A 15,451-nucleotide genomic window follows, 5' to 3' on the forward strand; every position below is an offset into this window, starting at 1 on the left:
AGAGTTTTTATCTTTTTGTTTGTGTGTCAAACATATATACTTGAATTCATGCAAGTAAAGTGTGCAGATGATACAGGCCGACTATATTCTACTCCTTAAAAAAAGTCTCAAAGCTATTTCCACAGCAGGGAAATGATTAGTGGTAGAAGGTTATTTTGACAATTAAGGGGTCAGAAGTAAAAAAAAAAAAAAATACAGGTGATGACTCCTAGTGGAATTTTGTCAAGAACCAAAACTTGTCTTCACTGTGCTCATTTTGTTTTGCTTATCCACAAATAAAGCATGATCACTGTCACCATAACTTGACAGTTTAAAGGGACTTGGTTTAATGACACTTGATTCTTTCTTTTGGTTGTTCTTATCTCTTCCAAGTGAGCTCTTCATCTTCTTACCAAGAAGCAGCAAAACCATAACGAAACACTTGAGGTTCCCCCTGAGAGGAACTAAAGGGCACACCAGCATTGCACAACATCTAATTTTCTTCTTCATCTCTAAACTTTGCTGAGATCAGAAGGTGTTTCTGAAGTTTCATACTTCCTGGCTTCCAGAAATAATTGAGTTGCAGTACCTGTTGGTTAATTGCTGGCCAGAATTAAATTTCAGATGATTCAGCTGGTAAACTGAGAAATGCGTTATGGGGAGGTATGTGTCTCTTTGCAAAATCTGAGATTGCCGTCTGTATCTGAGAAATCCATGCTTTCTGTAATGGGGAAAAATACCACGAGTAACTGTTTAAGTGTTATACATTTACCATTTAGCTCATAATCTGTAGTTAATTTTTCACATAGTGGTTTCAAAATTGCCATAATAATTGAAAAGTCCCTCTCCAAGTAAGCAGCTTATTCTCTCCTAGTGGGGAATAAAAGAGGCAGGATGGTTTCATGTGTTGTGTTCTGCTTTACAAATATTTCAGGAGCTCGACATTATGAGTTAGATCAGTGGTCTTCAACCTTTTTTGTGCCTTGACTCAAATAATATATGAGACTGGGGACACACAATCAATCCCACCCCTGCCTTGGGACCCTATTTGTCCACCCCCCCCCCATTGCTGCCCACTCCCTGCCCCCTTTATGCCCTCCCATCTCTGTTCACTGTAATCCAATATTCTTTAGAAAGAGCAGAAAAGGTTACTATGAAGCCTGGCACTAGTGAAAGCTATTTTAGCATAATTGCTAAAAACCTGAGCGGGACTGGGACATAATCTTGTGGTACCTGAAGGGGTACTCCAGTTCCTCCCCCAGGTGGCAACTGGTGGTTCCTCGTGGTTTTCCTGGTGGTTCTCTAGTCCAACCTTTTTCATTCCCAGAAGTTGTTGTGATCCCATGAGTCTTAGATGTTCACATAGCAATGCCATTTCCATTGGTCAGTTTTAGAAAAGGGGATCTCTTATTCTATGTTTAGGGTCAATACTCAAAACACTGCAGGCAAATATACCAGCACACATGCCTAGATATGCTTAAAATTACTTTCAGATGAATCTCGCATGAAAGCATTTGATAGCTTCAGAAATGTTTGTAAAATGAGAAACGTACCTTGACAGCCTCAGTCTGTGCTTGCAGTAAGAAGACTGCTATATACTGTTGATATCTGTTTTCATGTTGTATTAGGAAAGTGTTTTGTAGTCCGACAACTAAGAAAACAATTGACACAAGATAAAATAGCTTCAATAGCTCTTGCTCCAATCTTCTAAAAAAATCCATCTTTCATTCTGAAACAGAACTGCTTAATTGGAAGTGTATTTCTACTGAGTGCTCATAAACTATTTCATTGGAACTTTTGTTTCTACTTTTTTCCCCTCTAGATTGTATATAATGCGGACAACCTTGAGGTCTGGTTTTGGAAATATGTGTGTTTGATTTGATTTCTTGGCTCAGGCTGATATTTGGAGTATCCTGGGTTGGTCACAGAGCAGCAGTCCATTCCAGAACTTATAATGATCCAAAGGGGCAGGAAGGATTCTGAGATGGAGTGGACAGCAGTCTGTGGGTGGCCATATGTAGAGAAAGAACCTTAATAAACTCTACATGCTGTTGGGACCATTCAGTTTATTTAGCCTATAATCCTATGCATATGTTCCTGGGAGTAGCCTCCATTAAACACAATGGGACTTGCATCTGAATAGACCTGCATAGGCTTGTGTTGCCAGTCTCCCTTTCAAGAGTTCCAGGCACTCTGCTACAAGTAACCAAGGTTATGGGATTGGGAGTGAGCTGTAATTTTATTGGTGCTTCTGCCTCCCACTCTTATTGTGGGGACTATAAAGTCAAACAATGTATGGTAGAGCTTGTTTGAACAGCTGTTGAGATCAGGGAGTGTCAAACATAAGGCCCGTGGACTAATACCCCGAAGCAATTTCTCTGCCCCCCCCCCATTATAATTGGGCTCTCCCAGTTTCTAAAACCTCCTAGTTTGGAAATAGACTACCACAGAAGGCCAGATACAAGGGGGTGGCACCAGAATGCAGGTCTCTTGTTTGTCTTGTGTGATCCTGGAGGCATCTGGTGGGCCACTGAGATACAGGAAGCTGGACTAGATGGGCCTTTGGCTCTTCTTAGGTTCAGCGTGATAACTGGGTGCTCTCATATCTTGAAATTAGGAACAAGATTTGCACATTTTCTTTTCTGTCATTTGCAGCTAATGAGTTTCTATTTGAGAACAGGGTGCTTATTTCTGGCCATCATCTGCTTAATTATGTCACTTCTGCCCCACCATGAATGATGTTCGGCCCACTATATGAAACGAGTTTGACACTCCTGGTTTAGATAGACAAAGGATATAAGTTGCTATTTGATTATCATTTGAAAGAGATGTATTTTAAAGCTTTTCTCAGGGCTGGCTCACCGGCACATAGAAGAATAAGAGTGGAACGTGTTAGAACGGAATTCTGGTCCAGCATTAATGTGGCGCCCTCATAAAATCACAATGGTGGGAAATGTACAAGCCAAGATTCTAAATGTTGTTCTGATGGTTATTTCTGATTAAGATCACTTTTTGTTCCTCATAAAACTTGCATTACAAGGCAATATATTTTTTGGAAAGGTTATTAATCTACCAGCACTCAATGGAATTTCAAAGGCTATTTCCCGGATTACAGAGCAAGTTATTTAAATCCATTATGTAACCTCATGTAAGAAAATAGCCTATGTTTAAAAATTAGATACATACAATAAAAATAATCCTATCCAATTTCTAACTGTCAGAAATTTGACTGCCAGTGTATTCAAAATATCTAAGGAATAATCTCTGAAAAGTGTAGTTGGGTAGGCAGAGTTAGGCCATAAGTAGAGAAATTGCTGAACTTCTCCAAGGTTTTATTCCCTGGATGCAAATAAAACCTCCCATGCTCTATTTAGCGCTCCTGCCATCTCCTACCTAGCTGTCACCAAGTGCTACTATTTGGTTCTCTTTGACTTCAGAGGTGACTATCTAAAGTTTGAACTGCCTGAACTACATACTGGCTAAGAATTCAATGCCTGGGTTGTGGTAGAATTGGAGGCTGGCTTTGGGAGCCTTACTTTTTTGCCTTTGCTATTGGCTGCCATCATCTGTAGGTCTATGTTGTGCGCATTGTATAGAAACAAACAAAATGGTGACTGATTTTTAAGAGTTGAAGATGTAGTTTAAGCCATTTTTCATGTTGCACACATAGTCCGCTCTGATCAAACAAGTCAAGTGCTATTAAAAAAAGTATATGAAGATAGTGGCATGACTGTGTGCATCACAGACACCTTTTACGTCTATTAAACCACCTTCAGCTATTTCTGGGGGGAAAAAATTAGCAATTTCCAGCTTCAGTAATGGGTAGAACATAATAGTGTGAAGATGGAATTTGGGAGCAAATCGAGAGCCAGGATTCTACAATGAACTGGAAGTGAAAGGGGTAAAGATTAAGATTTATGGACCACAAAGTTTGTTTCCGCTTGAATCATGAAATTGGGTGGTTCAGAGTTTAGTATGGATGCTGTTGTTAGTAACACCGTGTTACCAGCGTTGTGAGCTGAGTCTACCTTTGAAAAATCTGACTTCCTTTAGGATTCTTTCCTTTAAATCTAAAAAGAGCATCAACAGCAATTCAGTAACATGTGAATTTTCTTTGGTGTCCTTATAGCTTTTGGCACTGTGCACATTCAGTGGTTGTGAGGGAAAAGAGAAGGACTAAACTAAAGGTGGATATCTTCATCTGAGGGAACTCTTCTATGCCTTTGTCCCAAGTGAGAGTGGTGGCAGCTCGGGAACAAGCCTTCTCTGTAGTGGCACCATAATTATGGAATTCCTTCCCTTGGGAATTGAGAACCACTTCCTTTATTATGGTTTTTCAGTGAGGGCTCAAAACATACCTGTTTCATCTGGCATTTGGCTGCTGAGTGGATATTTGCCCTCTGAAATACTGCTATGACTGCCTCCCTGGACTTACTTGTTCTCTAGTGTCTCATTGATTTTTCTTATGTCTTTTCTTTTATTTATGTTTGCTAAGTATTTTAAAAGAGAACCATTTTCAGATGAGCACACAATGTCTAGCCTTAACACACGTGCACTTCCATGTTTATTCAAGCTATACGCTGAGGAAAAAAATGCCACAGTTAACATACCTGTTACATGAAATGAATCAATATTTTTTAATATCAGTCTGTCTAATGGAATAGGCTGATCAAGAACTGTGCAAGAACCACCTTCCTGGACCAAAGACTGCAACTCGGGTGTGAGGAAAGGGCAGACAGAGATTAAACTGGCATCAGAAGCCCCAGCTTTCTGAAATAAAGAAGAGAATCATTATATAAGCATTTACATATCATCTTTGCTCTAGACCAGCGATTTTCAACCTTTTTCATCTCACGGCACACTGACAGGGTATTAAAATGGTCAAGGCACACCATCAGGTTTTTGACAATTGACAAGGCACACCATGCTTCCAGTAGGGGCTCACATCCCCCATTGGCCCTACTAATAATTTACCTTTCCCCAAATTCCGGTGGCACACCTGTGGACCACTCGCGGCACACCAGTGTGCCATGGCACAGTGGTTGAAAATGGCTACTCCAGACTGTAATCTTTCTAACATGCAGTGCTTCTGCTTAGAGTTGTCTGAGAATTGCTTACAGAATACAATTGCATTCATTTTCATCTAAACGGCCCCATAATTAGAACTGTGTTTTTCTGCTACATACTAGCTGCACATTGCAGAAATCATTTCAGCTGTAATGATTTTTATTGCAGCTATCAAATTCTGCTTTATAATACTGCTTTATAAAATTCTGCTTTATAAAAAGGTGTCTAGACAAAAGCAGAGAAGGCAAAGTTAATCAGCTGCTCTGCTTGATGGTTACAATTCATACCAGTCATTTTCAAATTGGGAGGTAGACTTTCGTGTGGAAAATATGGACACTTGTCAATGCAATACACAAGACCACATGAACACCTCTTATTCTTATATCACCATGGCATGCGATGCAGCTGGATTTTGAGAACTGGGTCCACTTCTTGCATGCATCAAATATTTGGGAAGGGCTGTATGAGGGAAGCTCACAGACTTCTTTCCAGCCCTTCATCCAAACCCCAACTCTGTGTGTGTGTGTGTGTGTGTGTGTGTGTGTGTGTGTGTGTGTGTGTGCGCGCGTGCTGCTTTTCACCAAATATGCACAATAAAGAATGTAAAAAAAAATCAAGGTAAAATATTTTAAATGTACAACTGAAATATTAAAAAAAATCAGTCCCAAAGTAGCAAGTTACAAAATCGCAGTAAACACTACAGATACATTTGTGCAGGCCTTTCCAGGGCTGTGCTTGCCTCCTGGTAGCAGTGTTTACAGGTGGATCTGTAACACTTGAGATCTTAAATTTCCCAATCCCACCCAGACTCACTACCCACATAGGTTGCTGTGGATGCTACCACAGGCACGTGGAAGCAGCTGCCGCCGCAAGCCATATAAACCGGACTGATAAAATGCATACAAATCCGAAACACTCTTCTAGCCTGGCTCGGTCTTGCTGTCAGGCCCCAGTTAAGAAAATGGTAACACGGAGATTGATGCTGCAGGAAAGTTAGGTGTAAAAGGAGGACTTAATACCTCTTAACCACTTGTGTCCTTTCTTTCCCCTTTTACAGACGTGTGCCGTTTAACTACCATTCTCTTAACAATGGACTGCATATATGATGGTGGTCAAAGCACAATAAACATGCTCTAAATGAGGCAATCGCGTCTCCCAAAGCCCGCAACAGAGTGTCTGTTTACATAGCAGAGAGGCCCTTAATGCAAAGACTAGGCAATTCAACTCCAGTAGCCTGAGCAGCCAGCTAGTGTCTGGCAGGGAGTGTCTGTTTACACAACAAAGGCAATAGATTGGACTAATTGTTCACTTAGTGACTAATCGCATAACAACAGGGATAGGAGAATGTATCCCTGTCATTAAGTGGCGCACATCTGTATATGTGTTTTGGGACAAATTATGGGCTTGTGCCTTAAGCCATCTCTCTGTAAATGGAAGCAGAGGTTACTTCCATGAAATGCCAACTCTTAAGTATGTATGGTGTCATGATAGTGCCCTGGTCTTCAGTTCTTTGCTAATTACATATTAACAATATTGGTGACACCAATCTTTGTCTCTTTTTTACTCTTAAACGAGTTTGTTTAAATATATTTCCACAAATGCTTGTTATACCTATAAAAATACATACAGATATAGTAACTTCCACAGATTGTTTGTGTTGTTACCTTTTTGTGACGGTTTGGTTTTGTAATCAATAGCAAATCATCAAACAGAAACAGGTAGACATCAATGAGTCGCATATGTTCTGAGGAGCAAAAAAAAAAAAAAAAAGTAAGGTGTGTGTTTGTTTAACTGAACTGACACCAGCATTTTTCTGTTCGAAGCTCATCACTTTACTTTGCATCGAGGCTTATATGATTGAGGGCACAATCCTATTCAACTTTCCAGTGCCAATGCAATCATGCCAACAGGGCATATGCTGATTCCTGCAGTGCGAGGGTAGTCACAGAGGCTTCCTCATTTGTTTCCTTACTTCTGAGATGCGCCGCAGCTGGATCGACACTGGAAAATTGGATAGGACTTTTTAACCCCAAAATTGAATAACTTTTCAAACAAGTAACCATGATTACCAGTTGGCATCCTTCAGTCTCGGAAGACTATGGTATCGCGCTCTGAATAGTGTTCTGGAATGGTCCTCTCCAGTGCGCGAAGCCTGGGTAAGGTAGATATGGAGGATAGGCTGTTACCCATGCAGCCAATCCCCCCTCTCCAAGTCGCTGAAACGGTCCAATGGAAAGGCAGAGGCCAATACGGTTGGTTCCAGCGGCGTCGCAGGAGTTGCCAGAGTGTGACTGTGTTCAGCCATGAACTGCCTCAGGGACTCCGGCTCCGGATTTTGCCTCGAGGTTGACTCCTGAAGCCTTTTCCTTAACTGGATGTAGCCACAAGGCAGTGGAGGTTTGGGAACAGAGTTTTCCTTCTCTCAGACGAGCTGCCTTCCCAGGCTAACGAGTCCCATCTACCCGATGGCTGTTTAGTTGCCTCTTACGACAAGTACAGCCAAACTGAGGGCCTATTCTTATCCCCAGTCCCCAGGGTAACCATGATTATTGTGACACGATTGGTGTAAGATTTTTCATTTTCTATTTCACCTGTTTTTTTACCTTATTATTTTTAAGGATATATATGCCCACCAATATATTCCAGGAGCAGAAAGCAGATAAAACCACTGTTTTATATTTTACAATCAATTTACGTAGTAATTATAATTCAGCGTTGGTCCTATCCTGGCCCCTGTGGGACCAGGGGCATGCCTGGAGATGCCACCTCCCCTTCTAAAGCCTCTGGAGGGCCTTAAAATATCATTTCCTTTTTTTCAGCTGAAAACCAGAAGTGACTTTTTAGGGCTATCCAGAGGCCTTAGAAGGCCTTCTGAGGGCCGGAAAAAATGTATGCCACCTCTCTGGCCCACAGAATGCCTCTAGGGGGAGGTAGTGAGCATGGGTGGCACCCCACAGCCATACTGCTTGGGGTCACTTTCACCCATGGACCCTTCCCCAGTTATGTCATTTTTCTAGTTTTACTTTTTTATTTTTTACCACAACTACAAAACGCTCTATTTCTCTTTTGGAAAATTGTTACTTGGAAGGTCTAAGGTTATATTGATTTTCTCTTTGATAACAATTCTTTTTACCAAGCTCTATCATTACAATTATGCACCTCAGGCTATCCTTTTAATATTTGTATCCTCACAATATTCCATTGTGTGTGTGTGTGTGTTGGACAGCCAAACCCAGCCATGTTTCCTTAATTACAAGTCTTGTATTGTGGTCCTAGATATCCATTAAAAAATAATGGAAGCCATTTTTCTGATCTTATTCATTTTCTTTTCAGTATAACAAGAAAACACGACTCCTTTTTTAAAAAATAAATAAAGCACACCTCAGAGATGCACAATATACTCCAGTATTATATTTTACGTTAAATCTCTAAAGTGCTCTTTTTCTCTGGGTTGACATTTCAACTGTGCGAGGAATATGGGCTTTCAGTTTCTTCTTGACAAGAAGATTGTTAGTTGTTGCCATTTCTTCCTTGTATTGCTTGGCAGGGAAACATTAGGAGATTAAAAGAAGTTATGCCTGTGCTACACTTTTCTTCAGAAAGGGTTTGGGCCAATTCACGATACAACTTTTATGCTTTGTGATTAACGATACATTGAGGGAAAGTGGATTCTGAGAGCTTTTCTACTTTGGGTTTCTGACGAAGGGGTTATAGGAGAGCTTCACCTTTCACATAGAGTCTGATTAATCCCAGGCTTTCCATCATGGGCACCTGTGATGAATAACTATTGCTTTTACATTATGGTGTGCAATGGTTCTCAAAGGTTTTAGCATCAATGAGAATGTCGATAAATTCCATTTAAGCAATGCGTACAGTAGCAAGTCTTTATTGTGCGAGACTTTTACTATTGAATATTGAGTGAAACTGGACAAAATTTGAGTTCAATGCCTCGCTTCTCCTGACATTTTTCTAGGTTTCTCATTTTATTTTTGGAATAAAAATGCAATCTTTTCTATTTTAGGCCGTAATAAAAGCACGGGGGCTTTCCTCTTACCTGTTGTCTTAAATTTCTTAAATTGCCAGTTCATGCTCATGTGATGATTGCTTGAAGTCATCCTACAAGTGCATTACAGCCTCAACTAGTTCTATAGTTCACTCAGCACATCTCCAAACCACTGTGGTACTCTTCGTAATAATTAGCTTATAGGAGAGGGGGAATGGTTTCCTTCAAAACACTAATTTTTAGTTGGACTAACAGTCCAATCCTATGCCCTGGTGACACCCGACAGTACAGTGGTGCCCAAATGGCCACCACTGTATCCTCTGGGGCTGGGGCAACCACCGGAGTCTCCTTGGGATAAGGGAACAAATGTTCCCTTACCCTGTGTCAATCTTCACAGTTGGTAATGGGTCTCTTAGGATCTTTGCCCACTATTTAGTGGGGTCAGAACAGAGGAGGACCATGAAAGCCCTCCAGGATTCGGCAGCAGACTCCGACCCCATCCCCGCCCCCTCGGTCAGCCGTCCAGCTCTCCCCTCCCCCGTCTTGAAATGCCTCTCTGCTGCCCAGCAGAGCAACTTACTGCCGGGTGCTCCCGTGCTGCATCCTCCAGGCACTTAGACCTAGTGCCAACTGGCACGGGCCTCTCTGCCAGTGCAGCATGCTTACCTCTGGCAGCGACATGCCTTATGGCACTCACACAATGGCAGTTGCTGTGCCAGTGTGCCAGGAGCCAGCACTGCCCTGGCATAGGCTTTGGCCCTAAGTTATAGTTATAGAAAAAAATGATTTCATACTTTGATCTGAAGTAACTGAACAATTAAACTTAATCGTCCTGCAAGATGGCACCATAAAGCGACCTTTGGAATGTTGGATAAGAGCGCAGTTTTGAACCAAACCTTCTCCAGTTTATGCGTGTGATATGCTACCTGACAATTGTACTAAAGTGCATAAATCACTGATGAATAAAAACCTAATTAAAGGTTAAAACCTAAATAATTAAAGGATTGCTTAATGTTTTGTTTATACCAGTATGAAGGAGACAAACACAGTTGTCTCTAATAGTCATAGAGTTATGGGACAATCCAGGCTCTGATTCACAGAAAAAATGTTGTAATAATGTGATAAGTGTGCAATTTGTGCTTCCATATGGTTTTTCTTTTTATAAAAAGCTAAATCGACATAGGAGATTCAATGGGAAATTTTTTCCCTAATTGACATTCTCCCTAATCAAAACCTTGCACCCCCAGTGGTCATATACTATTTCCCCTGGAGAAAAAACACTCCCTTCTGTGCTAATGTGAGGGGGCAAAGCATTAAAACTGCCATCCTGCCATGCCACAATCCTGATGTAGATCAAGAACCCTTTTGACTTTAGCATAAACAAAACATGCAAACATCAGTCAAGCACTGGTTCTCACACTGTATAGTGTGACCCTTACATCGCACTGCAGATCAACACAGCCCTGGCTTGGCTATGTTTCAATCCCTGACATGCTCTTTTAAGGGATTATTCTAAGTTGCATTTACCTCTTATCTGTTGTCTGGTATACCTGCTGAATGTGGAACATAATATTTACCTGCAAGAGTTAGTCTCCCCTCATGAAGCAGGGATCTCTTTGTAGGCGACAAGATGTTTTCATTTGGGTTGTCCCTTAGTACGTGCTTGAGACACTTGTGACGGAGAGCAAAAAAAGGCCACAGAGTTTGATTTAATAGAGGGGAAATGAACACTTGCAAACCTGACCCCTGTGCCGCCTGGGGCTAGGTTCGCTGAATGACACCCTCCCAGAATGTCACTACTGCACCCCTATTGTCACATCTGGGGGGGGGGCCTCTGGAGGGCCAGAGGAGGCTCCCTCAGCCCTCTGAAGGCCTTCTTCCAGAGGCCTCAGTACAGGGTCACTGTACAGGGCCCCATGGGGGACAGTGGCATGGGAGAAGGGTAGCAGCGTGGCACTGCCCCATCCTCTGTGCCACCCAGGGCACTTGCAACCCTTGCCCATCCCCCCAGGCACACCAGTGGAAGTGAATACTTAAAATTTGGAGTAAGGTAACATTATACCTTACCAGCAGTGGTGAATGAACTAAACATGGAAGCCGCTGCCTGTCATGGATATGTACAGTTCAGGCCTAGTAGCATTGCAAGGCCTGAACTAAGCTAAAACAGTAACACAGAAGTGGCTTGCATTTCCTGCCTGCTAGGATTTACATCTCAATGGAAGGTGGTTATGTAGCACCTAGGCAGCCAGAAAGACGCCCATCAAGGATGGAATGCAGCTGCAGATCTCCAGGGGGGAGGGAAGAGCTGAGAGGGAGAGCTTCCAGCCCCACTACTTGAGGACAGGGTCTTTGTTCCTTGTCTCTTAGTGAGAGAGGTGGTGGGTGCACATCCTGCCCCCACCAGGACCATGTGGCCTTAGGTAACTGACCTGAGGATCTGCAAAAGAAGCTGACCCAGGTGAGGGTTAGAGAATAATAGAGTTAGCAAGTTAGCTTTGTTGTTTTATGCTGATATGTTTCCTAGAAGTTTTTATGCCTCTAGCATTTGCTGCCTTTTGTAACCCTATGTATTTAATAAACTAGAAAATCTTTTTACCATGTTGGTTCATTGTCTGTTGGGGACAAAGGTTCAGAATCCTGCCTAGCCGTTCAGCAAGCTACCAAAAATCCTCATTGTGGACTAGTAACTTGAGGACTGAGACTTTAAGTAAAGAAAGTGCTCAGTGCCTACAAGGGATACAGTTAAGCCTAGAGGGTCTCGGTGTCCCTGGACTGAGGCACTGGCTCTTACAGGGTGGTGGCAGTACTACGGAACAGGGATCTTTGAGGGCTCTAGGGCTCAGAACCAACAACTCTGAGCACCCAAAACCTTGGGAGTGAGACCCAAGTGTACGACAGAATCCCACTGCTGCCATCCTAGCAGCTAGGAAATGCAAGCCACTTCTGTGTTACTGTTTTAGCTTAGTTCAGGCCTTGCAATGCTACTAGGCCTGAACTGTACATATCCATGACACTGCCTCCTGACGTCTCTTCGGCATAGTGGTTTTTGCCATCAGTGAATGGTGTTGATTTTCATCTTGTTGTAATTATCACTGGGCACAATCCTAACCAGGTCTACGCAGTCCTATTTTGTTCAATGGGGCTTACTCTCAGGAAAGTGTGGTTAGGATTGCAGCCACTGCCTGCCATGGCAACAGCATATATAGCATAAAATAGGAAGAATTCCAGAAATCTACCCAGTCATGTTTCCGGCAGCTATCGACAAATAGCCTGAGGCTTGTATCCATTTCCTATGCTTGTTAGACCATAAATGGCAGCAATTTTTAAAATCTCTGTATTATGTTAAGAGCTAAATAAATATTTAAAGAAGTTTACTGAGAGAATATTTTCAGTGCCAATATATAAATTGCTTACCTCAGGAACAAAAAATCTTTTGTCTTGATCCCAAAGTGGAGGCCAAATTAGAATGTCCTGAAGCTGTTTAAATTTCTGGAAATTATCCAGCCACTTCACTTTCCCTTCCAAATCCCCTGAAAGATACATAATAAAATAGCATGGTTGGATGGCAGGCAGTGACATTTCTACAAAGTGCCAGATTATGAATCCTCCATCATGAAGGGCATAAGCCTCTGCTGCAGAGCACCATGCCTAATATAAAATAAATTGTTGTGAAAACAGATATCCTGTGGGTTTTAGAGTATGTGGATTTATCGAAGAGATGTCACCCGACATTATTTTTCAGGTGCTTAATGTTATCATGCCCTAGTTTGAAAAGTATGATATACCAAGTGCGTTACCTTGCACATGCCCGATCTCGTCTGATCTCAGAAGCTAAGCAGAGTCAGGCCTGGTTAGTACTTGGATGGGAGACCGCTTGGGAATACCAGGTGCTGTAGGCTTATACCATAGTCTTTCGAGACTGAAGGTTGCCAACCAACCAATCTTGAAGCATCCTTGGGCCGATGCACGTCCCTTGTGCCTGCCTGGGAGTGTCACAGGCACACTGAGGGGGACACAGGCACACTGAGGGGGACACACTGCGCCACTCTGAGGGGGACAGTCCAGCGCATGAACGTGCACTGGTCTCCCTGCACCAATGCGAGCCCCTGGCCCAGTAAGTATGCATCAGCCAGGCTCAGCTAACGCAGAAGTCGTGGGAGGCTGTGGGGAAGGGGAGAAGGCAGGAGGGAGAGTGGGGGGTGGAGAGTGGACAATGGGTGGTGGGGGTGGGCGAGAGGGGAGAGGGAGGCAGGACCAGAATCCAGTAGTTATGCTGGATCCTGACCCAGCTCTTGGACTGACTTGTCAGGTGGCACAGATCTGAGCAGACCCAATCGGGCTTCTGTAGCTCTCTCTGGGGTAAGGAGAAATCTTCCTCTTGCCTCAGGCTGAGTCTCAGACAGCCCGACACTTGCACTGGAGACAGCGCAGGCCTTCCAGCCTGCCTGATCCAGCACAAGTTAGGATTGCGTTGTGATGATTGGTTTACACTATCTTTTTCTGCAGGTAGTGAAATTTATTCACGTTTTATGTTCCTGGGTAAGGGTATACAACAGGGGTTTTCAAACTGGGGCGTTGCAACACCCCCAACCTGAGGGCCCTGGTCTCTTTCCCCTTAAGGGGCAGGGGCAGGGAGGAGGTAGCGGTGCGATGCCCAGGATCGTGCCACTCAGGGGGCTGCAGGGCCTTGGCTGAACTCACCAGTGCGTCCTGCAGCTTTCTGGGGCTGCAGGGGAGCCCTGCGCGACTGTCTGCAGGGCTCCCCAAAGCTTCTAAAGTGAAAATGGAGCAATTGTGCTCCAATTCTGGTTTAGCGGAGGTGGGGCACAATCGCTTCGCTTTTGCTTTCAAAGCTTCGGGAAGCCCTGCAGAAGGTCGCACAGGGCTTCCCGCACCCCCGGGAGGTTGCAGGAGGCTCTGGTAAGTACAGCCAAGCCCCTGCAGCTCCCTGAGCGATGCGATCCTGGGGATTGCATCGCTGCTTTTCCCCCACCCCTGCTGCCTCTCCCACCCCTACATTGACTTAGAGTGGCTCAAACTCTCCAAGAGAGTTTGAAAACCGCTGGTATACAAGATCCTCCCCATCTGCTATTCCATTCACAGCCCAATCCTATGCTACCCAGAAGTAAGTTATAACCAATTATAACCAATGGGCCTTACTCTCAGATAAGTGTGGATAGGATTGTACAATTGTTGTACAAATCTATGGTAAGGCCACACCTGGAGTATTGTGTCCAGTTCTGGTCGCCGCATCTCAAAAAAGACATAGTGGAAATGGAAAAGGTGCAAAAGAGAGCGACTAAGATGATTATGGGGCTGGGGCACCTTCCTTATGAGGGAAGGCTACGGCGTTTGGGCCTCTTCAGCCTAGAAAAGAGACGCCTGAGGGAGGACATGATTGAGACATACAAAATTATGCAGGGGATGGACAGAGTGGATAGGGAGATGCTCTTTACACTCTCACATAATCCCAGAACCAGGGGACATCCACTAAAATTGAGTGTTGGGCGGGTTAGGACAGACAAAAGAAAATAGTTCTTTACTCAGCGTGTGATCAGTCTGTGGAACTCCGTGCCGCAGGATGTGGTGCTGGCGTCTAGCCTAGACGCCTTTAAAAGGGGATTGGACAAGTTTCTGGAGGAAAAATCCGTTATGGGGTACAAGCCATGATGTGTATGCGGAACCTCCTGATTTTAGAAATGGGTTATGTCAGAATGCCAGATGCAAGGGAGGGCACCAGGATGAGGTCTCTTGTTATCTGGTGCGCTCCCTGGGGCATTTGGTGGGCCGCTGTGAGATACAGCTGTGAGATATCTTCTGTGAGATACAGCTGTGAGAAGCTGGACAAGATGGGCCTATGGCCTGATCCAGTGGGGCTGTTCTTATGTTCTTATTGCAGCCGCACTGTTGTTGAGTGAAGTCAGACCAGGCTGAGGGAGGGCTTACCTTGTAATCATGTAGGGTTTTTTAAATTATAAAAAATAGCCTCTCCCATCAGCTGCCTTCTGGCAGTCTCCACATCTCCCCCCACAATACCTGGGATGTTGCATTGGTCCAGAGCATTGTGAAGAAAAAAACAACATAATGGCCAAAAGAAGGAAGCAATTTGAAGAGCTCCTTTTACACTTTACAGAGTGTTTTCTTAAAGTCTACCACTGGTTTATACATGATAAGCTGCCACCTATGATGGCAACTTCTATGTCATTTGGCTCATTTGGGTCTCATAGACATTTATTTCATGATGAATGAACATTGGACTGAATAGATGGGATTCAGTTCAATTTTCTATTTGTTCTGACAAATAAGTTTTCTATTTACAGTATTCTGAAATGAATATACAGGTTCAGACTGTTTATCCATGGATTCAAGACCTATGTTTTTATCCAACCACGGGTTCTGGAC

At 43.4% G+C, this 15,451-nt stretch overlaps 1 protein-coding gene across 1 annotated transcript in view; it reads right to left on the reverse strand.

Moving 5' to 3' along the window:
- Window positions 1-592: 592 nt before the first annotated feature.
- PLEKHG7 (pleckstrin homology and RhoGEF domain containing G7) overlaps window positions 593-15,451 on the reverse strand; it is a 31,303-nt gene continuing 16,444 nt past the window's right edge. The window contains exons 11-16 of the mRNA XM_066634497.1: window positions 12,464-12,579; window positions 10,627-10,720; window positions 6,711-6,790; window positions 4,590-4,749; window positions 1,533-1,630; window positions 593-700 (exon numbers count right to left, since the gene is read on the reverse strand). Of these exons, the coding sequence (XP_066490594.1) occupies window positions 593-700; window positions 1,533-1,630; window positions 4,590-4,749; window positions 6,711-6,790; window positions 10,627-10,720; window positions 12,464-12,579 (656 nt within the window). The remainder of the gene's footprint in view (window positions 701-1,532; window positions 1,631-4,589; window positions 4,750-6,710; window positions 6,791-10,626; window positions 10,721-12,463; window positions 12,580-15,451) is intronic.

This window comes from Tiliqua scincoides, chromosome 7 (assembly GCF_035046505.1).
Source record: "Tiliqua scincoides isolate rTilSci1 chromosome 7, rTilSci1.hap2, whole genome shotgun sequence".
Taxonomy (NCBI): domain Eukaryota; kingdom Metazoa; phylum Chordata; class Lepidosauria; order Squamata; family Scincidae; genus Tiliqua; species Tiliqua scincoides.